Here is a 25,442-nt window from a genome sequence, read left to right as displayed (position 1 = left end):
CCTCGGCCTGTGATTACACTGAAGAGGCCTCTGAGTCCTCAGAACTCACGTTCCCATTTACAGGCAGAGTCATATGAGGTTTTTTGGCCAGTCCCTTTTGACATGTTCCCTTTAATTTCAGGACTAAGCCTTCTCACAAGGACAAATCCCTAGAGGAAGAGGTGTGAGTGCTTAGGTTAGGGGAGAAGCATTGGGGGTTTGGGATTGTAAAATACAGATCACTGACCAGAAATTATTTTACAGAACTTGGTTCTGAGTCTGCTTACGTAGTACATGTCACAGGAAAAGACTCTTCTGTGTGTACCTTGTCCTGTTTAAAAAATGGGGGGGAATATATCACAACCATGATGCAATAATGAATGACTAGGGCATCTCTCCAGATGGTATGAAGCCTGCCAAGAGGATCTGAAAAAAATAATCTTTCTATAATATAATAATGACTTGTATATGCCATATAGCCAACATGTCAGAGACCAATTAATATTTCGACTTCTTGAAGGAAAGCCTAATCTACTGAGAGAAAGGGGAGAACCAGATAAGCAGGCATCTCTGTTGTACTGTGCACCTCACGAGCACTCAGCAATACTTGGTGATGGCAGATGGTAAAACGGCTTTGCAGACCAGAAGGACTCCAAGCTTTGCTACCCTGGATGCAATCTATAATGTTGCCACACAGAACAGTGGGAGATATGTGTATAGTATGCATAGAATATGGTCCTTAACTCTTCCCAGTCTTGTTTCTTACTGGAGAGAGGGAAGAGGATTGGCAGATATAATCAAGGCATAACTGTGTTTCCCTGGACCAAAGAATGAATTCAACACTGCCCTGGGCAGTAGCCAAGATGTAGATTTTTCTTTATTAGTACTCTAAATGTGTTTATTTGCCATTTCATTGGCATATATGCTTAAAAAGTTCTTTCTTTTAAATGCAGGTTATCCAAATGCATATGATCCGAATTTCAAGGGGCCCGTTGCCAAAAGGTAAGCAATTATTTTCTTGGAAATATATTTTTTTAACAAGCACAAAAAGTTTACTTTTGTTATAATTTTCTGGTCAATGGAGAATCATATCTGATGAAGGGGAAATGACTTACTTTTAGCCTAAATGTCACCTTATTGATATACAGAAAATACAGAGAATAAATTTTTCCACGAGTCATGAATATCATCCATTCAGCAAATATGCTGCCTTAAATGATGAGGCTGAAGTGTTTGTATTTCTTAAAACGAGAAGCCTAGAAATGCTTTACAAGGTTTAACCACTTTAGAGAAGCAAATACATTTGAGTAGTTGTTTTATGCACCTGTTTGTTCTGTGATTCTCCACTGCAAATGCAGAGTTGCTATGCCAACTTCTTCCACAGCAGGTATTTGTGCCTCTCGGCTTCCAAAAGCAGAGAGCTTTCTTAGAGACAACCATTCACCATTGCATCATGTAAGCTTTTGGATAGTTTGGACTACTCTAGGGAAATATGTACTTGTCTCAACGGGTGCTTCTCTCTCAAAGCTGTATGGCATTTAAAAGCTACCCTATAATTCATAGGCCTCTTTTATTATTACTTTTACCCTCTATTCCCAGGCTTCTTGCTAACCAGAAAGGGGTTTGCAGGGTAGAATGGGTAAAACTGAGGAGAAAATTATGCTGTTGGTAGCTGGGTTTTGCTTAGCTTTGACCTCGATTTCTGACATTTGTATGTCATAGTAAACTCCTAGGTGAAGTAATGATCAGCATGCTTGTTTGCACTTGCAACCATCAGCATCTACGTTAGCATTTACTGTTATGTGCCTATAATACCCCGGCTTTTAACAAATGTGTATTCAGTTTATCCCAATTCTATAAAAAAAAATGGGGTTACTTATTCAAAGGTGTACCAATGCCTTTTTTAGAGTAAGTCTGAAATCTCTCATCCTTTCCATGGTAACACCATGAATACGTTGCATGGTCCAGTATACAAACAGCCTCATTCAGGATGTAGGTTACTTTTACTGTACTTGCATTGATTTTACAATAACTAACATGTGAAAATTGAATCTAGCTTATTGGCCTCAAGGGACCTCTAGATATAATCCAGATTCAACAATAGTAGTAGTAGTCATAGTGATAGTAGTAATAGTAAGAGTACAAATATAATGTGCTGCCACATTTGGACGGACAAAATAGAGATTAAAGATGTGCCTTTTCTAGCCACAGAGAAGAAAGCAGAGTCATGCCTGGCTAGCTTTAGGTGTGAGGAAGGAGTTGAGTCTTCAGTAATAACTACGTAATTGTAGTTACGTAGAGCTTAATGATGGAACCAGGTAGTCCAGGTAAAGTCTAAGCAACTGTGATCATCACTCTGAGGAAAGTAAGTTAGTTTTACTGAGGACTGTTTGTGATGGTTTGTGATGTCCTGCAGACCACAGAAGCCTTCAAAGAGAAATGGTCAGTATGTGGCATACCTCCCCCATCTTCAATCCAAGAACAGGGGAAAGTACTATAGAACCGTGGGTGTTGAACCGCAGGAAGACACGGTTGGCCCATTTATAACTTTTCTATAATTTCCTTTCTGAGAAAGTAATTAGACTGTTTATTTTTTAATTTTTTTAAGTTTAAATTCAATTACTTAACATAGAATGTATTTTTGGTTTTAGAGGTAGAGGTCAGTGATTCTACAGTCTTATGTACCACCCAGTTCTCATGACATCACGTGTCCTCCTTAATGTCCATCACCCAGTTACCTCATCCCCCCACCCCCTACCCCTCCAGCGACACTCTGTTTCATATAATTAAGAGTCTCTTATGGTTTGTCTTCCTTTCTGATTTCTTCTTATTTTTCCTCTATTCCTTTATGATCCTCTGTGCTGTTTCTTAAATTCCACATATGAGTGAGAGCATATGATAAACTGTCTTTCTCTGACTTACTTCACTTAGCATAATACCTGGTAGTTCCATCCATGTTGTTGCAAATGGTAAGATATGATTTTTTGATGGCTGAGTATATTCCATTGTATGTATCTACTGTAAGAGCTCAGATGTCCATCGACAGATGAATGAATAAAGAAGATGTGGTATATAATTGGAATGTTTAATGAACAAATGAGAAACCCCAAATTCTTCACATTACCTCTAGCTGCAGGGCTGCCTTTAATAACACCTTTGCTTACAGTATCACTTCCCTTCTGAAAGATTCAAAGTGTTATCAGATATTCAGGCCAACTCTTCCAGCATTCTCTGCTTGTCAGTGGACCATGTTCTGTACACTTCTCTCAGTTCACAGGATATCATTTGTACCTAGTGATCACCCAACTGTAGTTATTTCTAGGAGAGGTAAAGGAATGATGGTAGTGCTGTAGAAGATTTTAGCTCAGTTTCTCATTTGTTCCTGTCTACTAAGAGTTGGGCCTGTGGGAACCAATGCCCCATAATACTGACACCCCCCCCTCCCCAAAAGGATGATTAATAGTTTAAAGTGTTTTCCCAGTCCCTTTTGAAAAGTAGTTATTCAATGCTCTGGCTTTGTCCTATATATTCAACAGATTCTTTTAAGTTTTTTTTTTTTTTTTAAACATTGGATTGAGATTGTGAGTTTGGTAAAAAATGAAATGGCAGTGAAAATGAATGTAAATGGAAAACAAAGAAATAAGTCTCTTTCATAAGATGCTACATGAGAAATTCCTCTTGTAATTTAGAACTAAGGAAAATTTTCATTTAATGGAGAATTAGTATACTTTCTTCTTTTAGATAAGGAGAACTGTGTAATCCACTATATTTCTCCTTTCATGCTGAATTGTAGAAAGCCCACTGATAAATTTAATTTCAATGCCAGCAACTACATTAGCCTTCGAGTCAAGAATTTCTTTTCAGGAGTTTGAATTTCTATTTCTATTTTAATAACTATTGCACCCAGGTGTTTTAAGTCATTTCATTTAAGATTTTTTTTTCTGGAAAGAGGCAGCATATAGATAGATAGGTAAATAGAAATAAAAGGCCTACATGTTCCATAATTGCCTTTTTCCCTTATACACAAAATAGATGAAGGACATATGACTCATATAATCACATTGGTAGGTTGCACAATGCTGAAAATAACTGTTATTATAAAAGCAAGGGAAATCTGTCTGAAATGTAATAAGATGCATTTATTTCTACCTGAAGCATTGGGCAGAGGTGGCAAATTCACTCTCATGAAAGGGGTTCAAGAGGAGAAAGAAGCAAGCATTCATTAGGAATGTGGAAGAGGGGATCCATTTACACAAAGGAGCTGGATTAAATGACCTCCAAATCCTTTCCAACCTTGAAATTTCAAGACTTTTTGCTTCAATTCTTAATGCCAAAGCACTGAGGGAAGAGTCCAGCTTCTGGCCTAAGTGATACACATGGAAAGCATTGTACTGATGCCTTCTTGTGAATTCTAGAGCCATTATCAAGTAGATGTCTCAAGTTATTGTGAGAATACAATGCTGTCTTCTAAAGTTATAAAGTTCTCATATTGGCTACGTATTGAAATAATTGGTGTGCTTTTTTGTTATACCAGTTATGACATCATTTATTTTTATTTCCTTCCGTTTTCTTTCACATTTGGAGACTATTTAAAAGTGTCCAAAGGGAGTGCTATGGATGTAGGCTTTTGGTTTCAAGCTATTTTACAAGTCCAAATGACTTATAAAATAAGTCACATAATGACTTATAGGACTTCCTCTCTTCCCTCACATTCTCTCGAGTAGAGATATATTCTCTAGTACTCTCCTCACACTGATTTTGAGGTTACCAATGATTTCCATCTTTCCAAGTGCAATGGGTGGGTGTCTTTTGTTTTAACCTGGCAGCAACATTTGACATTTAGAAATGCTCTTTTCTCTTGAATTCCTTGACCTCATACTCACTTGAAGTTTCTTTTACATCATTGGCCTCTATTTTTCAGTTTCCTCAATCTTTACTTGATCTCCAAATGTTGGAATGCTACAGAACTTGATCCTTGGCTCTCTATTCTTATTTTTCTCTAGTCTATATTTAGACTAGATCAATAATTTAAATATTATCTGTATGTCAATGACTCCCACGCTTGTATTGCTACCAATGACCCTTCCATTGACCTCCATGTTTCTGGATTTAGCTGCCTACTTGACATGTCTCTTGGATTCTCAATACTTATTTACACTTAATGTGGCCCAACTGAATTCTTGATTTCTACTCCCACCCCAAAGTTCTAAAACATACCCTTCAGTCTTCTCCATCTCAGAAAATGACACCAAAGTCCATCAGGTTACAGATCCTTGGTTTCTTATTTTTTTCCTTATCTCCCACATTCACTCCATTAGGAAGTCCTACTGGCTTTAGCTCCACAATATATCTCCAAGACAAATACATCTCCACCTTTCTGCTACCACTTTCTTCCAAGGCTCTATACATCCCACCTATACTTTTGCGCTGGACCCTAGAATGATCTTCTTTCACTCCTGCTTTTCTTAAATCTATGATTCACACAAAACCTTGAGTGAACTTTCAAATCGTAGATGAAATTATGCAGCTCTTTTACTTAAGTGTTTTCAATAGCTTCCCATAGCACTTTAATTAAAATTCAAACTTACTGGGCCTTAGGTGAGTGCCCTTTGTATAATTCACTGACCTTATCCCCTACCACTCTTTCTCTCTTTATCTTCTCATTGTAGCTATGCTTGCTTTCTTCCCAATTTTTGAACATTCTAAACATGTGTCTATGTTGGAGACTTTGTGTTTGTTTTTCTTCCAGACTTTTGCATGGCTGGCTCCCTCTAGTCATCCTGCTCCTAACTACCATTGCCCAAGAGGCCTTAATGACAACCCAGTCCCTGACTCAATTTTTTAGTAGTTTAAAAAAAAAAAGTTTAAAAACTTTTTATTTAAATTCCAGTTAACATAGTCACTCTCTGCCACATCATTTGATTGTATTTACTTTATAATATTTTTATCACTACTGAAAAACTGCTTTAGTCATTTCTTTGCTTACATAATTAATGTCCTGTCTAGAGTATTAGGTCAATGAAAATCAAGAACCTTGTCTGTTTTGTTCATTGTTCTATCCCCTGGGCTTAGAAAGTCCCTGACACATATGTATTTGTTGGATGACTAAATGAACTATCATCCTAGCTTCAAAACTGTAGATGTGCTGGAAAGGTTATAAGCTAGTTGGAATGAAGGCAGGGTACCATTTGGAAGACTATTTCAGTAATCCAGCTGAGAAATGATTACAACTTGGACTAAGGCAGTGGCCCTGGAGGAAAAGAAGTTTAAGAGGTAATGAGAAAGCAAAACCTTTAAGGCTTTTGGACTGATTGTATGTTGGGGGTAGAAAAGAGAATCTAGCATGACTGTGCCTAATAACCAGGTGGAATGTGGTTATGATCACCAAAGTAGGGAACACATGAGGAGAAGCAGGATGGTTATGAAGGGCAGAGAAAATCATGACTTCCTTCATCATCCCTAGAGTAAACTGCAGGTGCTTTCTTTGGTGCTTAGAGTACTCTTTATGCTTATAATAGCGTATTGCAATTAGTTATTTGCTTGGCTAACTCTTCAGTTAAACCATGAGTTCTGCTAAGTAGAACTGCACATAATTGTCCTGTGAGTAACAGTTTTGATCATGTAACTCCCCCTACTCAAATTTCACCAGTGAGTCCACTGCTAAACATCAACTTCCATGCCTTAATATTATATTCAGATACCTACACAAATGTCTTAATATATGTGCCTAAACTATTCATCTATCCCCCCCTGTCTGTCTGTCTCTGGGGTTTCTAAACCCTTAAATGAACTTTCTATTGAACCAAACCAGTCCTGTATACTGTGGGGTCTGAAAATGTATTATGTCAGTGTCCTAGAATTACAACAACTCCAGGATGATGACTGGCAATAACAAGGTCACAAGAGACTGATGTATAAAACCAGAATACCAACGCAGTAATGTACATTAAGAAATTTAATTGCTGAGCAAACCTGGTGTTCATGTTGGCCAGACCAGCACATTGCTCCCTTTAGGCAAACTACATGAGAAACCTAATTATTAAAAGGTTGCTTGATGATCGTATAGTTTGAACAAGGGAATTGCATGAGTAGAATGCCTAATGGCATCAGGTGCTGGCTGCCTATGGTGTCTATCAATGGAGTTGGATCCTCACATCTGTTTGATTTGGTGCCCTAATCTGGAGAGTGCTTGGAAGGGAAGGGCTGTTTGATGATTATTTGCAATTCTCTTTATATATGTTAATAAATTCAATAAGTTTAAAATCAGCCTTGCTGGACTGGGAGGTTTTACAGTATCATTGAAGTGACTACATACAACTCTGCTTTACTTTTGTGTTGATTTTATAGTTTAACTCTCAGAAAGAAGTATTATTTTCTATTTACTCAAGTTTTGGGGAAATACCTTACTGTCACTTAAAGTGGCAGTCTTCCTTGCTTAAAGGCCCTGCTCAGAATCTACCTCCTCTGATCCTAGTATCAGAGTGCCTTCCCTCCTCTGAAATCCCAGAGCTTTTGCTGTGAATGATGTTTGGTACATTCTGCTTGTGATTGCATTTAACTTTTGTGCTCCTCATGTATTGTTTTGTCATCTGGCCTGTAAATCTCTTGGAGGACAGAGATCCGCATTCAGTATATATGTGAGTAATTAATGACAAAGGCTGGCTTTTATCCCCTCTCAATATACCACTAGCTGGAGCATCTACTCCTTGGATGGTATTCTGTTTGTAAAGAATAGGGTTATATCTTTCATGGCTGTGCTTATAAGTGTTAAGATTCTTTTAATCTGAAACTTTCAGATGAACTTTTTTATTAAAAATAAATAAACAGGACAGCCCGGGTAGCTCAGTGGTTTAGCGCCGCCTTCAGCCCTGGGTGTGATCCTGGAGTCCCAGGATCAAGTCCCACATCGGGCTCCCTACATGGAGCCTGCTTCTCCCTCTGCCTGTGTCTCTGCCTCTCTCTGTGTCTCTCATGAATAAATAAATAAATAAATAATCTTTTAAAAAATAAATAAATAAATTCCATCTCCATGTCCTGAGATGATAATATGTGACCTTTATCATAGGGTACCAATTGTAGCAATTTGGACTTTATTTTCTCACACTTGGATCATAGGTCAAGCAAATGGTCATAACATTTTAATGGCTTTGCTCTAGCATAAAATGAATGAGGTAAACAGAATAAACTGAACTTTTTACACTGTGACCTATAAATCTTTGATCTGCCTTGAGGTAGCATACTTGGATCTGCACTGCATATAGTGTCATGCCCTCTGTGGACACTTCATAAAAACTAATTGAATTGAAAATTGGTCTGAGGTGTATTCCATAAGCCCTAGTGATGTAAATAGCTTAAAGAACTCTGATACTATTTTCCTATTAGCTGAGAGTTGCTTTTAGGAATATGAACTCTCATATTACACCGATGTCATCTGACAATGGTATAGAATTTGGGTAGCTTTTCAGCAACAGCTTTAAGTATGACTTTAAAGTCTTAGAGTTCAAACCTATAAGTAAAGCTTTACCTTGTACATAGTGACTGTTTTGACTCAAATATAAGGCAAAATTATTCAGCCTCTTGTGAAGTTCACCCTTGTGTTTATCCATAGGTTCTGTGTCACTCTGCTTCCTCCCCAGCCTTTTTTTTCTTTATTCCTTGAACAAATATTTATAATATACATCTGACTATATGATAATAATTATGCTAGTTGGTGATAATACAAAGATAGGATGTCCTTGTCTTCAAGGAATTAAATAATAGAAGAACAGACAATTGAAAAGACTTTATGGTTCCATATAGGAAGTACAAGCTGTGGAAGAGAACAAAGGACTTAACTGTGGATGTCTTACGTGGGTGCTATTCCAAATATTAATATTCATCTGTTTTTTTTGTTTTTGTTTTTGTTTTTTTTAAACAGTTTAAATTTTTTTTTAAGTTTTTATTTATTTATGATAGTCACAGAGAGAGAGAGAGAGAGAGAGAGAGAGAGGCAGAGACACAGGCAGAGGGAGAAGTAGGCTCCATGCACCGGGAGCCCGATGTGGGATTCGATCCCAGGTCTCCAGGATCACACCCTGGGCCAAAGGCAGGCGCCAAACTGCTGCGCCACCCAGGGATCCCTATTCATTTGTTTTCATTCAACAAATATTTATTGGTCATCTATTATTTGCCCAATATTCTCTAGACATTTAAGATAGAGTGATGAGCAAGATAGACAAGGTTCCTGTTTTTTGGAAGAGGGAAGAGTCAGGGCAGACAACATCTGAGAAGTGAACATGATAGTTTCACAAAGTGGAAACTAGGAGGAAGAAAACAAAACAGGATGATGTGATAATGCCTAGCTGAGGATGGGGGTGGGCTCTAATTCAGACTTTGTGGCCACAGTAGACCTCTTTATAGAGCTGACAATTGAAATGAGACTTGAAGGAGGAACTAACCATGCAAAGATTGAGGGCGTAGCGCTTCAGATAGAGCGATAGCAAAACAGTCTCTAAGGCAGGAACAAGTTTAGTATGTTCCAAGAGCAGAAAGAAGACTGGAGTGAGTGAAGTATGATGAAAGGGGGAGTGGTGAGGGGAGTGGTCTGGTAGGTGATTCCTGCAAGCACATTATAGCGTGTGTGCATAAGTGTGATGGAAAGCCTTTGGAGGGTTTTAGGAGAATGAGTTAATCTAATACATGTTCTTAAAACTCATTTTTACTGCTGTGTGGAGAATGGCTTTTAAGAGTTCAAAAGCAGTCTAAAGGAGATCAATAGGAAGCTTTTGTAGTCCTCTAAGTGGAGGAGTCAGTGACTTGGACTAAGGTGGTGGTAGTGGAGATGCATAGTTGTGAATAGATTCTATATATATTTTTTTGGTAGTAGAAATGACAGTACCTATTGATGTGAGAGAGGAGAGAAAGGAAGGAGTCAAGGATAACTGCTAGATTTGTAACTTGAACAATTGGGTGGATGAGATCCTCTATGTGAAGAATGGAAATATTAGGGGAGGAGCAAGTTTCTTGTCGTAGGGCTTCTATTTTGGCTGTGTTAAGTTTGAGTTGCAGAATAATAGATATTCTTGTGATGATGCTATATATATAAGTCTGGAGCTCAGTGAGGAATAAGGTGAGGGCTGGATAATGAGAAGTGAGAGGTCATTGGCATAGAGATAATATTTAAAGCCACATGTTCAGGATGAGTCCACTTAGGAGGGTGAAGAGGCCTAAGGACAAACTCTGGACTTGACCACATTTGAGTCAAGCAGAGGTGGAGAAGCCAGCAGAGGAGACAGAAAAAGTACCTAGTGAGTTAACAGAAAAGCAAGGGGAATGCAACATTTAGAAGCTAAAAGTAGTGTTAAAGAAGAGATGAATGGTTGGATGGATGTGACTAGCTATGTTGATTGTTTTGGAAGGTCAGGCAAGATAAAAACTAAGAAGTAATCATTGGCTTTAGCAACATGAAAGTCATTAGTGACCTTATCTCCTCCATCGTAAGTGCCCAGTGATGAAGTGGGCACTTAAATCTGACTGTGGAGAGTTAATTAGAGAATATCAGATGAAAACCTGGAGGTAGCTATTAGAGACAACTCTTTCAATAAGTTTTATTGGAGGATGAGGGGAATCTGGGGTCAAAGTAGAGATTTCTAGAGATAAATGATACTAGAACTAATGTGTGGTGCTGGAGATGATCCAGGACACTGAGGATACAAGAGAAAGGGGAAATTATAGAAATAAAGTCGTGAAGATGGAATCAGAACATAATCGGAGAGTGGCCTTTGGTAGGAAGAGAAATTTCTTGCTTTTAATTTCTCAATGAATTATGAGATAAGGTCATTAGACAGGAATGGGCTGATGGTGGTGGTAGAGATGGTAGCAGGCCCATGTGTATGAGGATTGAGAGGAGAATGTATGAGGTGATCATTTTGGAAAGTGAAGAGGTGAATATGATATATTATTAACCCAGAATACCTATATTTTGCAGTTCCCATATAGAGTTTATTATTCTAGTCTTACAAAGATTTAAGGAACCCCAAATTTGGTCACTGTTCTAATGGAGCATAATGATCTTTAGACATATACTAGATATCTAAATTATGTGAACAAGAAGATCCTTGGGGCACCGGCGAGCTCAGTTGGTTAAGCGTCCAACTCTTGGTTTTCAGTTCAGGTCATGATTTCAGGGTTATAAGATTGAGGCTCACATCGGGCTCCATGCTCAGTGTGGAGTCTGCTTGAGATTCTCACCCTCTCCCTCAGCCCCTCCTCCCCCCCCACACACACTATCTCTCTCTCTCAAATAAATAAATTAAATCTTAAAAAAAAAAAAACTCTGAAGATCCTGAGGTAGATGGAATCGGATGGCGGTATCTTGGGGCACTTCACATACTAGGAAGGTCTTGAATAATATTTTGGACAAAGCATCATGCTGTCAAAGGAGGCTTCTTTTATGTGATGGCTTAAAGATAGGATAAGCATGTTCTATACCAGGCAGGTGTGCTCAGCTAGGGTGGAAAGCAGGGACTATATATCACACATAGCTGAAAAATAGAGAGGGCTGGGCTATGAAATATTGGAGATGAAATATTGGCAGCATTTTTAAATTTTAGTGATAATGGGGAAGGAAAAAAAAAGGTTTAGGTAGATTCCAGATCATTCATTAGTTTTATCTTTCATTCATAGCTCTTCTGTGATATGCACGGTGGGTATATAGAAAGGACATAGACTATGCTCTCAATAAACTTTAAACTACTAACTTTAATATAAAACAACTACTGACTTGATATACAAATTTACAGTCATAATTCAGGGGGATAGAGTAAAATAAGTGAAATGAAGAATTATTCCCAATTGGAAGGATGGAGAAATGTTTTTTGAAGGTGTCATTTGAGTTGGACCTTGGGAGAGGGGAATGAAGAACTGAATCAGACGCATGGAGGCCTGTGTTGCAGATTGGATTCTCCAGATGCAGATGATGAGCTGGAGTTTGGGGTGCAAGCTCTTTATTAGGGATCAACACCAGGGAAAAGAAGGGGAAGGAGACAGGATTGCACAGAGGGAGATGTCACACTGCTACCACAAAGCCTCAGTGCTCCCAGCAGGGAGCTCTGGAGTGAGTACTGTCTCTCCCAGGAGTCTCAAGTAATTCTGAAATGGCCACGTCTTTATGAGCCCACTTGGCTCAGTCCCTGGTTTGTCAGCTGTCCTAGGAGGGCATGACCTGGTGTGGAGTGGCAGAGGCAGACGGTGAAGGTCCTGGCACATAGAGGCTGTTTATGACCACACTTGCCCCAACCAGGCAGTAAGTCCTTCTTAAAGGGAACCCGAGTAGAGCATCTCCAGGGGGACCATAGTGTGTAAGTGCATGGTGTGTTCCATGTTGTTCCAGAGGGCCTGGAACAGAGACTAGAGCAAAACACATCCTGGGAATGAAACTGATCGGGTTGTTTGGGATTCTGGAGAAATTTAAAAGGCATGATGAGGATTTATGAGCCTTCTTCCTTTGGGGCTTTGTTAAGGGAGCTATGTAGGACTGTATGATCATGTAATGCTGTGCTTTCAGGAGACAATCCCGAGTAGTCTGGAGTAGAAGGAAGAGTTGCCATAGAACACAGCTGCCTAATGAATCTGTGTGTGTGTGGCGGGGGTAGGGGGGTGGGGGCATGGGGGTGGGGGGGCGTGGATAGACTACATGCTATGTCCATTTTCATTTGGTCTCTTTTTCTTGGAAAATAGCATCCTTGATGTTTCCTTCACCACAGACATTTGACTCTTCACCTTTACTATGACGACAACTAAAATGTTTCTAATAGACCCATAGCTTGTTTTTTTTTTTTTTTTGGTGAAGCTAATGCTTGCTTTCATTACTATACATCATGTGGTAATATGGCAGATTACCATATACCTGTGTCAGAAGAGTTTATTACCACATACTCAGGCTGTTTCTCAACTGAATGAATTTGTTTTTCATTTGCTCTCAACCATTATAATGCTTTAAGTCTAATTGCTTTTGGTGGGACACTGGGGAAAGAAAGTATTTTTCTGTTTAAAAATTGGAAGTACTTTGTGTCTATTTGGAGCAGGAGACCAGTGAGTGGGTACAGTTGGGAAGCCGGTAGGGGTGAAGCCAACAGGCAGTTCCCCAGGCTGGACTTGGGCTCAGGCGTGTGACCCTCACTCTGTGAGTGGACTGGATAATGTGAAATGAAGCCTCTGGAGGCAATCCTAGTAACAGTATCTCATTATGGAATTTCTAAGTCATTCAGACACCAGCAGTGTGGAGCCAGCTTACTGAGTCTTAATAGAAACACAGAAAACCAGGAGTAGAAAGAGTATATCGAGGCAGAAAGTCAAGGCCTAGTAGAATTTCCTCCACTCATGAGCATGCGGCCTTGATTACTTTTCTTAATGTGATGACTATGAAAGTGTTTGACATGAAGGTTATTTTCCAGTTATATCCGTGAGGAAAAGTCAGTGAAGAAGTATATCAAATTTTATCTAGTGTTGGTATTTAATTTAAATATTTCCCAAATTGTACATTAGTTTTTTTTTTTAGATGATTATTTTGCTTGTTTGGTTAAATAAGGAATTATTATATAAAGTGTATGCAAATGTCAGTTAAGCATTACTCAAAATGCCTTTCTATTCTGGTAATGAAACCATCACTCAGGCATGACCCTTCACTTGATAGGAGTTTGTCCAAATCCTATATATAGCCTCTCAGAGAAAAAAAAAAAAAACAGCTTTTTATTGCTAACTTTATAAACTCAAATGGACATAGTGACAACAAACCTCACAGCTATATATTTTATAAGTCAAGAGATGATAAAATTAGACTGAAACTTCCCAACACATATCATATTGTCGTTTTGATTTAAGTTACTTATGGAAAATTTATCCAAGATGTCATTGTGTTTCATGATTTACAGGTATAGATATCACTTTATGTGCGCTAGACTTTTGAATTCAGATCATTATGTGTTTATTTCAAGCTGGAAGTCTCCTATTTATCTGGTAAAATGTCTTCAAGAATTAATGCCTTCACATTGGTAAAATTATAGCCCTGTAAATTATTATTTATCTTATGTTTTTTGGTAATTTGCTATCTGTTCTTCATAGGATGCTTTCTGTCTCACATGTTAAAAAAAAAAAAAAAGAAGAAGAAGAAGCTTAATGCCGAAAATCAAAAGTATTATTTCCTCAAAATTTAAAGTAAAAAAAAAAGTTCACACTAGAGTTGATGGTCTCCGTGTACCTTGTTTGTTTTTGTTTTTGTTTTTAAGATTCTATTTATTTGGGAGGGAGAGTGCGTGAGAGAGAGAAGAGCACAAGCCAGAGGGAGAGGGAGAGAGAGGTTGAGCAGGGAGCCTGACCTGAGGCTTGATCTCAGGACCCTGGGATCATGATCTGAGCTGAATACAGAGGCTTAACCAACTGAGCCACTCCTGTGCCTTATTCTTAATATTTGCTTCCTAAAAATGTTCCATTGTAATGTGCATTTACATTTTATAGGTCCCCTTTGTCTCCAATAAGTATAGAAGAAGTGTGGAAGGTGCTGTTAGTTTACATTTGTGCATTTGATATCAAACCTGTTTTTTTTTTCAGATTTAGGAAACCAAGTTACAACCACATAAGCCACTTTCTCCATGATTTAATTTTATTTTGTTCAATAAAAGAGAGAACTAAACTCCATCTCTTCCTCTCTGGAAGAGGTTTAATTTCCTATACCACTACCATCACCTTCCTCCCTAAAACTCTGGCTTTGGTATTTGTACATAATATTTGTGCTGAATTTTAAATTCATTTAATATTCTTGGCTCCCTAAACTATGTTGTTGTAGTTTTGGTGTGCTGCTTATTGACTCTGTGATCTATTTTGGATTAGTAGACCGTGTCTACTTCCCTAACCTGACGTGCCATCTGTATCATTTACAATTCCACGGGGGGAGTTAAAATTAACACACATAAACCTTAGAGAGTTGTTAAGTGTTAAAGCATGATGGTGATTGTGAGGACAATAGAATTTCCAGTTATGGATGAAAGAGCTCAGTTCAGTGATAAAGATCAGATTTAATGTACAGGGGAGTTTTTGAACTGAGCCTGGAAAGATGGGTAGGATGAGTGTGTTACAAAAAAAGGATGAAGTATCCCAAGTTAAAAAAAAAAATCTGTAAAGGCAAAAAAATCTTCATTCAGCTTGTGGAATGCTATCCTGAACATAGGGCTTCATCTCTAGTAGATACCTGCAAGTTCAATTTGTATTAGGAACTCAGCCCAACTTTTGAAATTTATCTGACTTGTACCCTCTTTGAACTGGCTGAGTTTTTTCATTGGATCGGTTGTATTGACTGATTGTCTCGATATTGAGTAGATACAGTTTCATCATCCTTAATGAGGTGCATGATATTTTCTCCTAATATCTCTAACTTTTGTTGCCTGAGTATACTAAAATGTGAGGAGCCCTTTGGCTACAAGCTTATGGTGTAAGAGTTCAATTTTAATTCCCTTAAAAATCAGAAGTTAGTATGATCCATGCTGAATTGTTTTACACCCCCAACCCCCGGGGAATAAATAGAGTGAAATAAGAATATGTTATTTACTAGTTGGAACAGCCATAGAACGTGTCTTGTTATAAGAAATTTATTCATTTATTTAAGTAGGTAATTCATGTGGATAAATGTTTCCAACAGTACAGAGAAGGCCTAGAGTCTAGCACCTCAGAATCCTGCCTCAGAGACAACAAATACTATCAATGACTTGTGTAGCCTTTCAAATAAGCATGTACATTAAAAATATATGTATTTGTATGCATATACCTATGTACATATATATCTTGATTATCCCTTTCTTTATATAAAAAATAATAGCATGCCATAATAGCTTTCTATACTGTTTTTTCCTCCCTCTACTGTCTTTAACCTAACACTACATCTGGGGAATCAATTCATCAGTACAGGCAGAGAGGTTATAGGAGTTTGAAGAGAGGTTTTGAAGGAAATGTATTTGATTCTTAAAATTTTATTATATTATCCATACAATTGGAAGAAATAATGTCCTCAAAGCTCTTCTTTGTCTTCTACTCACATATAAAGGTCAAATCCAGTGTTTCTTGTCTCTTAGCCCTAGTTACTCCCTGGAAGAATCAATTGCTCTTTTGTCTGTGTTCTCTAAATCCTCTCTATACATTATACATACTCTATTAATGACCCTGACCATATTGAGGGGTTTTTGTTTGCTTTTTTATCTGTTTTTTATCCGTGAATAGATTGTGAGGTCCTTGAAGCTTTTCTTTTCTCTCTGGATCCTTATTCCCCAGCAGAGTGTGATACATAATAGGTGCTCAATACATATTTGCCTGATTTTTTTTTTAAAGGTAAGTCCTTAACTTTCACTGTTCATAGATTCCATATTTTTATTTCCTTGTTCTTATCCTCTGGTATTTGATTTGAAATACTTATTTTCCAATGATAACTACTTTTTTGTTTGTTTGTTTGCCATGGAACAGGAGAAGAATTATGGGTGAAAAATGAAGAAGTCACCTGCAAATATTTATACAATGCTTCTTTTATAAACTTTTATGAGAAAAGTGGATGATCCTCCCCATTTTGCGTTACAAATTGCTGAGGAAAAGCTGATGTGGCCAAAATAAATATACAACCTGCAGCCTGGAGTAATTACCCATAGATGTGTTTGCATATATCCAGTTCTTGAACCTGCTCTGTGATGTATGCACACATTTGTGTAATGCTCACAAAGACGCTTCATGTCATTACTTTGAAAATCTTTATGTTTGGCTTAGTCAAGCAAAAACTGCTTTAATAGCATCTTAGATTTTGTTGCTATGCTATAAGACAGCAGAACTGTATTTTCATCCCTATAGCACTGTGCTCCATTCATTTATATCATCCTCCTTTGCCTGCAATATTTAATAGGACTTTTGGTGTAAATGCAAATAGTTGAAAGAATTATTTTGTATTGGTTCATATTATGGAGCTTATGGGTCTGCTCTAACTGTCCTTACTCAGAGAATGAGCATTTTTCTTCACATTGCTCTGAAGATCATTTAAGACTCATCTTTAAACTGCCTCATTATGTCTTTCAGAAATACGGTTCTCATATAACAACTAATCAGGAAATTCAAAGTATTTGAAGTATGTTAAGAAAAACAGATGTTTTCTATTTAAAGTACTGCAGATGACTGTTGTTTCTTTTTCTAGTCAAAAGACGTTCGTATTCACTAAATAAATGTATTGTCTTTAAGTGTGCATCCTTCTGTGTCACAGTGGTGAGAGGTCTTCACTGCTAGAGTTACAAATGAAACTGTTCTGCTAATGTTCTGCTTAACTATTCATTTTGCACAGTAGGGAAGCTTGGGTTAGGAAAACATCAGTAAATTTCATTCTTCTTAGCCTGACATGAAAAATAGACAATGCTAATGGCAGTTGTTGGCTGGTTGATTTGAAATACTAGCATACTGAATGATTCAATAGCCTTTTCATTTTTTTCTCCAAATAAATATAGTTGGTTTTTAAAAAATATTTTATTTATTTACTTATTTGCTGGGTGAGTGTGAGAGTTAGGGGGAGCAGCAGAGGGAAAGGGAGAGAGGGAATCCAAGAAGGCTCCCTGCTGAGATTGGAGCCAGGCCCTGGCCGCAGAGGGGCTCAATCTCATGAGCCTGAGATCATGACCTGAGCTGCAATCAAGAGTCAGACACTTAACCGATGGAGCCACCCAGGTGCCCCTAAACTTACCTGATTTTGTGAAAAGACTAAATCTTCCAGATAAACATAGATGTTAATATGTTAAGCAGGGAAGTGAGAGCAGAAAGAATTAGCCAAACAAATTTAATTACCCATTGAACTCAATTATAGATTTAAAAGATACAGTATCATTTTTCTTTTATTGAAACAGAACCATTATTACCCATTTGAGAGCTTATTTGGTTCAGCATTCTGTTTTGGGGTGGGAAAAAAAAACCCTGGAGAAATGCAAAGGCTTAACCAATATTACCTGAAGACTTTATGGCAAAGGTGGGGTTTGATTCCAGGTCTCCAGATTATGCGTCTAGAATTCTTTCCTCTGTATTTCTCTGAAATCATTTTTTAGTAAATCTGTCACTTTTCATTTCATGGAAGCCTTTTTTTATAATAAATTTATTTTTTATTGGTGTTCAATTTGCCAACATACAGAATAACACCCAGTGCTCATCCTGTCAACCTTTTGTTTGTTTTTCTTTTTTGGTGAGTGGAAAAGCAAATTGAGAGTGAGAGGAAAACTGTATCTACGCAAAGGATGGAGGAAGAGGAAAGAATTTGAACTGGGTGGCAGAGGGAAGGAGCTTTTGGAGAACAAAAATGCCCATTGGGGAAGAGTTTCATGTTTCTGGCATATGGCATATGAGTGTGTCCTCCTGTCTGCCCCACCACGATCTCTTCAGCAAATGTCTATTCCTCAACTCCATTGGAGAGTTGGACCCATTTTGATGGATATGATTAAAATGCTGAGGAAACCCTCTGAGTGGGTGGGGCCAAGAGCCTACCTAGCCTGTCACTTGAAGGACTTCCATGCATATTTATTTGTGAGATTATTTGACTCGGTCTCTTTTCTAAAAATATGAGCACTACAAGTGTGAGCTATGGGCTTGCCTGTTCACCTTTGTTATCTTCAGTACCAAGTACATTGCCTGCCATACAGCACATGCAGAATAAATTTATTGGAATCTGTCAGAACTCAAATATAAGGTGGTTCCTTCTTCACAATGGGTATGTATCAGACACTTGACCCCCAGGACAGTTTAACCTCAGGACAACTCTACAAGGTTTTTTTTATTTCTAACTGCCATTTACAGACTAGGAGCTGGGACTCGGGGAGATCAAGTCACTAACCAACGGTATGCAACTCGTTAGTGGCAAAGCTGATACATCAAAAATGTGGTAGGGCTTCTGGCATCAAAAGTCTAGCTTTCATCCTCCTCCTCTAAATAGCCTTGGTCTTCAAAATCTCACACAGGGCCCTGAAAAAAACAAAATTGACGGATCAAGACTTCACCAGGAGTTAAAAGAAACTATCGTTCTTCAAAGAAACCATGAAGAACACTGCAACTCAACCTATCAGACTGTACTGCTCAGTAAGGAGAATTTTTTCCTGCAACAGCTGCAATTTACATCAGAGGGTACTTATGGCCACAACATATTATGCTTCATTGGAGCAATTAATCAGACTAAGAAGATAGTCCTAAATCCAGATTTTCCTCAGAAATACCCTAAATTTCTCATTTTTCCTGGTTGCTAAATACTTCTGGAGTCCTAAGAATATCTCCCAATTACTGAGTGATTTCTTAATTACTTTATTTAGAAGAATTAAGTAATATTTGGGAAAGACACAAACAGAGTAACAGAGAGCTACTTTGGGATAGCTATAGAGATCACCTGACAAAATGAGATTTTTAAAGAGAGAGTGGACAAGTAATTTAGATTTATTACTTCTGGCCGTAGGAAATATTGGATGTTATTGTAAAAGCACGCTATTAAAGATCAATTTTTAAAGCAGTACAGTAAGTAGTTATATTGTTGTGACCACAAATGGGAAATTTGAAATTAAATTTCCTGTGGATGCATCACCAATAGATTAAAAAACTTTGTATCTCAGACATCTTAGAGGTGAAGGTGATGTGTGGTCTGGACAAGTAGACTGTATGGGTAAGAAGTCCAGTGATGACAAAGACATGGATGTTAAAGATGAATCAAATAATTTTTTGGTGAAGGTTAAAAAGAAAAACTCACTAGTACCCAAGTTTAACATATCATTTATATTTATTTAACGTGTATTTTACATATGCCTGTGTAAATAAACTTTTAAACCAAATATGTAAATGGATCTTTATTTTATCTACTTCATTGTGTTTTGATTGATCCCTCCCCCTCCCCGTGTTTGTTATTTATTTATTTTTTAAGATTTTTATTTATTTATGAGAGAAAGAACAAGGGATAGAGAGAGACAGACAGAGAGAGAGCTGGAGGGAGGAGCAGAGGGAGGGGGAGAAGCAGGCTCCCCACTGAGCAGGGAGCCCAATGCACAGGACTCTGCTCTCAGGACCCTGAGATCATGACCTCAGATACCAAGAGTCCAATGCTTAACTGACTGAGCCACCCAGGTGGCCCCACTGCCCCTGTTTTTAATCTTCTCACTGGGAAGATAGGAACTCGTCATACATTTGGGGCTGTAGTATCACTTATTTAGGATTGTTTCTCTCTGGCTTTTTCCCCTCAAACCATCTAATTATCAAATTAGTACTTGTGGAAAGATAGGATTTGTTAGTTCTTAAGATGATGGAATGGAATAAATTAAACTTAGTGAGAATGGAGCATGTGTTCACTGGGGACAAAATACCAATGAACAAAGGCAAGTGACCTTTCTTTATTACAATTGAGATATATGTAATTATATATAGATAGAAATTTCTGAGAAATAAAAGCTTTTCTGATATTATAAAGATATAAACATCATACTATAATACAATACTAAATTCCAATTTGTATTTCCTCCTCTACATTTATGGTAAAACAACTCATATTTCATTGCTTTTTGCCTTGTGGTAGTAATACAACAATGACAAGCAGACTCACTTAGAATCCCAGCCTGATTTTCTGAAACAAGGTCATGTATCACTAGCTTATTTGTGCTGCCCCAACCTTTTACCAGAAGGCTCTTAAGGGATTTGTGAATTAAATCTCTGAGTGCATTTGAAAAAGCTTGCTTGGTAATTGGACAGAAAGAGAACCTTAAGAACAAGGTCACCTAACCAAAACCATTATTTAGGTCACATGCGTATCTCTCTAATATTAAACAGTGAGGAAGACACACATATAATTAAATGATCTGTACTACTTAATGAATATCTATTTGTCATTCAAAATATTGCTCCCATTAGGGAAAGGTGGCAACTATTAATATTCAGCCCTTAGGCTATTACTTAAAGATGAATTTATATCCTTAGGCATATAGAATGGATTTTACCTCCTTCAACTTACGAGAAAAGCTATGTACATTTTTGTGGCTTTTTCTTGGGCTATGTTAAGTCTCTTAGAGCACAAAAGGTTGGTATTTCCTTCCATACAAATTAATGTCATGTTGTATTCAGTCTCTAAAGACTTCTCACATAATTTTGATATTTGCTACAGGGCAGACGAGTTATAAAATCATGCTTTTAAAATATCTTTTATATATGGGTTTTGTGTGAAGAATTCCCTTGTCTTTTATTGTTCAGTTTTCTTTCTATGAATTCCTTTGATTGCTCTTAGGGTTTCTTTCTTCTCTGGTCAGATATAGCTTGATAGCATTCTCTATTATTGTTTTCAAAGATCTATTTCTTTTTGAAGCTGCCGGTAGGTAACTTTTACTAAATTTAAGTATAAGCTTTTATGTAAACCCTATCCCACTTGAGACTTATAAGCCATACTTTCCTGACTTTCCAGCATATCTGAATTACAAATAATTAACTTCCGTTTTCTGTTTATAAGTAATTATCTTTTCTTTATGCTAAAAGGATCTAAAATTTTTTGAAAAGGACCAGAATAAAAATAAGGCAGAGGAGGAGATTTGGAAAGTGAAGGATAATAGGTTTTCCAACTCAGGTGCAAAAAAGCCAAGCATTTAAGCAACTTACTAGGACAATGAAATGAGAGATCTTCATGGTGAATTCTGAACTTAAGTCATTTATTTCATCATTTGTTTCCTTTATTGAAATCTATCATCTTTCCTTCTCTAGGATGTATTAGTAGATTGTGTATTCTATTTTCAAAGCCTTCTGCTGAGCTTTTCATGATATGTAATCATTTTACATTCTATTCCCAATGGTCCACGCTAATGTAAGAAAGCTAGGACATGCATGAGCTGAGACAGTACAAACCGAACCCATTACTAGAGTTGAATAGATGCAACTTTGTCTCTCCTTGCAGAAGGATGATAGCAGGGAGACAGGAATACACTGGTAGGCTTACTTCTTTGGGGGTCTACAGAATAAAATTCTGGAGAATAAAGGGCAGAATTTGAGTCTTGGACCTAAGATCCTTTTCCTTTACTGCTTTTAGTAGAATGGTTAATGACTTAAATAAATCAATAATAAAAAATATTTTAATAGAGCTAAAGGTTTTTTCATCTTGTGGTATTACTTCTGAGAAAGAGGTAGATTGAGAGGTATTATTGAGGCCCACCCTGTGTGAAAACCAAACTAAAAGCGCTTTATAACAAATTTCAAGAAAATCTAGGAGCCAGTGATTATGTATAAATTTTTCTATCATCTAACTTGATATGGCATGTAGGACAAATGCTATTTCTTGTCTGCTGCTCATATATTTGGAGAGGATGTATTTGCTTGGGGTTTCAGGGTGGAGAGGGGAAAAAAAGATGCTATTTCTCTTTTATACAAATATTAATGTATCCCAAAGCACACAGAAGTCTCTACAGAATCGTATGGAGCTAAATAGAAATCAACATAATGCACTGTTTACCAGCCTAGCATCTAAATGTCAGCTTGGCTAGAATTTTGTGGGAACTTCTTATTTGATAGTCTCGATGTGCTGTTGTTAACTAAGCACACATCTCCAAAGATTTGTAGATCCAGAAAGGCCTTGAAAATATGGAATAGGGAGATGTGTGTTGGATGTGAGATTTGGATTGGATATTTGGAATGAAGAATGCTAGATTAACTTTGCATACTGACTCTGAAGAATAGGAAGCAGGCTTTGCCCTTCACTTTTTTCTGGTGCTCACCTTTCCATATAAGACAGCTGCCAAGAATAACAAGGAGACGATGTAACAGGGGAGCCACAAAGACTGGTGCTGGCCAAAAGCTCTGGACTAAAAACAAAGCTTAGAGTAGAATATTAAAGAAGCAGCCCAGGATGATGCTTCTGCGTCAAAAGCCAGAAGACAACATGGATTAACCTGGCACTGGTATCTGGCATTCTTTAGTCTCTTCCAGGGTTTTATGTGTCCTAAGATTCAAGGACACGAAGCCTCAAGTCAGTATATGAAACCCATATGTAACATGTCATAAAACTCCACTTTATATAATTTGTTATCTGTGTTTTGGGTTAAAACAGACCAGATCATTTGATTAAAATTAAATGTACACTCAAAAAGTCAACTGCGGGACGGCTAGGTGGCTCAGCGGGTTGAGCATCTGCCTTTGGCTCAGGGCGTGATCCTAGAGACCGGGGATCGAGTCCCACATCAGACTCCCTGCATGGAGCCTGCTACTCCCTCTGCCTGTGTCTCTGCCTCTCACTCCATCTCTTTCATGAATAAATAAAATCTTAAAAAAAAAAAAAACTTTTAAAAAACAAAACAAAAAGTCAACTGCTTAAACATGGCTTTTCCTTTTGGTCTCTGTGGCAAATTTAAATGATCTCCTTCAGCTCTATTTTTAGAAAGAGGTTTTAATGTCTCAAAAAACCAGATGGCATACCCAATCTGGAATAGGTTTCACACTGACACACTCTACGGGAGATGCTCCTTGATGTTATGGACTGAATGCTTATGCCCCCCTCCCCCACTCCCTGATATATATGTTGAAGCCCTATTCCCCTGGTGCTATGTGTAGGTAGAGACTTTGGAGGTAATTAGGTTCAGAGGAGGTTGGGAGGGTGGGGTCCTCATGATGGAATTAGTGCCCTTATGACAAGAGATGAGAAAGCCAGCTCTGTCTCTCTATCTCTGTCTCCCTCTCTGTCTGCTCCATATGGGGATATGAGAATACAGCAAGTTAGCGAGTCATCTGTAAGTCAGAAGAGAGCTCTCACCAGAGCCTGGCCATACTGGCTTTGTGAACCCAGACTTCCCAACCCCCAGAACTGTGAGAAATAAGTGTCCATTACTTAAGCCACCCCATCTGTCGTATTTTGTTATAGCAGCCTGAGCTGACCAAGATGCACTCTGCCTACTAGGATAGTGCTTTTATTTTATTTTGACTATCAATTCTTTTTTACTGAATACAATATATGTAAACACTTTTAGAGTAAGTACTCAACAAGGACAGTGTTTTAAAATGATGTATGCATCCCCTTGGGTTAGGAATCTATCCTTAGTTGTATGTGAAAGGAATTTTATGATTACAGCAGAGACATTAATTGAGAATATGTATCTGAACCCAACTAAGGAATTTGCTTTGTATAATTTTTCAACAAGTCTTATCAATGTCAGCAACAGGCTATACATAGGCATCAGAACACTCTGATTCTGATATTAATTCTCAATTCTGTTTCATTAATACATGGGAAAACTGGCAGGGGGAAGGGTCTCCATCCTAGTCCCAGTTAAGTCCCTTCCTTAGTCTTACCTCTGCTGTGGTGTTGGCCTTTCCTGGGTCTTGCACTGATCTGCTTTTGTCCTATACACCTGTCTATCCCTAGATCAGTCCAAGCTCAGTAGCTACCTTCTTGTGGTTGGAGATGAAAAATAGGAGCATTCATAGGGTTTCAGTCTAAAATCATACTTTTTGAGTATAGAATATGCTATGGTCTGAGAAGACCTCATCTTGGAGTCATATGTGCAGTCCAGTCTTTAAAGTTATAGATTTCACTTTTTCTATTTCTATTGCATTTGGGATTTTCTTAATCACCAATTCCACAGATTTGTAAAATGCTGAAGGTGTACCTGCTTTCCATATAAATAGGCTCTGCAAAAATGTCTGCTATAAAATGCCTCCTGTATATTTTGCAATGCCTGTGAATGTCCTCCATGCATTTTCAGGGAGAGCTTTCATTGATCTCCATAGCTTTTGGTGAATAGAGAACAATTTTTGTTTGAATGTTACCAGAAACAGCCTTAGGATTGCTTAGGAATTGTATTCACGTTTTATAGCTGCTGCCTATGTCTGCTTGCTGCCTCCTGGAGTTTTGCTGGTTGAACCTTATATGTCTGCTCTCCTGTGGGTTACATACATACAACAGAGCTCATTGTGACCATGTGGTCTGGTTTTGTGTCATCATTTCTTTCACAGCAACATTAAATCCATCTGGTGAGAACAAATACATTATTCAGGAGGAAGCAAAAAGGGGGAGATGTGATATAAAAAGAGGGAAGAGCATTTATAATATATTAAATCACTATCTCTCCTCTCATTTTTAACCAAAAAAATTACCAGCTTTTTTTTGTATAACAACTTCACTAATTCAGTCATTCATTCAACAAATATTTATTGACTCCTAATTTAAAAATTGTCTGGAAGTAATGATATAGATATAATTAAGTCCCAGTTTCTACCCTTAAGTTTCCCATATTCTAGTGGCAGAGACTAGTATGTACAGATAATTAAAACACAGTGCTGTGGTAGAGGTATGACAAAGTGGTAAGGAGCACAGAGGAGGAGTCTGCTCTTTAACATAGTGTAGCCAATAATTGCTTCCCAGAGGAGGTGACTTTTGAGATGGATCTCGATGTTTTGACAGGTAAAGGTGAAAGGGCATTGAAGGCAGAGAA

At 37.8% G+C, this 25,442-nt stretch overlaps 1 protein-coding gene across 1 annotated transcript in view; it reads left to right on the top strand.

Moving 5' to 3' along the window:
• SLC44A5 (solute carrier family 44 member 5) overlaps window positions 1–25,442 on the top strand; it is a 337,526-nt gene that overhangs the window by 192,287 nt on the left and 119,797 nt on the right. The window contains exon 3 of the mRNA XM_072834088.1: window positions 933–981. Within this exon, the coding sequence (XP_072690189.1) occupies window positions 933–981 (49 nt within the window). The remainder of the gene's footprint in view (window positions 1–932; window positions 982–25,442) is intronic.

Source organism: Canis lupus, chromosome 8 (assembly GCF_048164855.1).
Source record: "Canis lupus baileyi chromosome 8, mCanLup2.hap1, whole genome shotgun sequence".
Taxonomy (NCBI): domain Eukaryota; kingdom Metazoa; phylum Chordata; class Mammalia; order Carnivora; family Canidae; genus Canis; species Canis lupus.
Note: the sequence above shows the minus strand (reverse complement) of the source record. Positions and strands in the feature narration are given on the sequence as shown.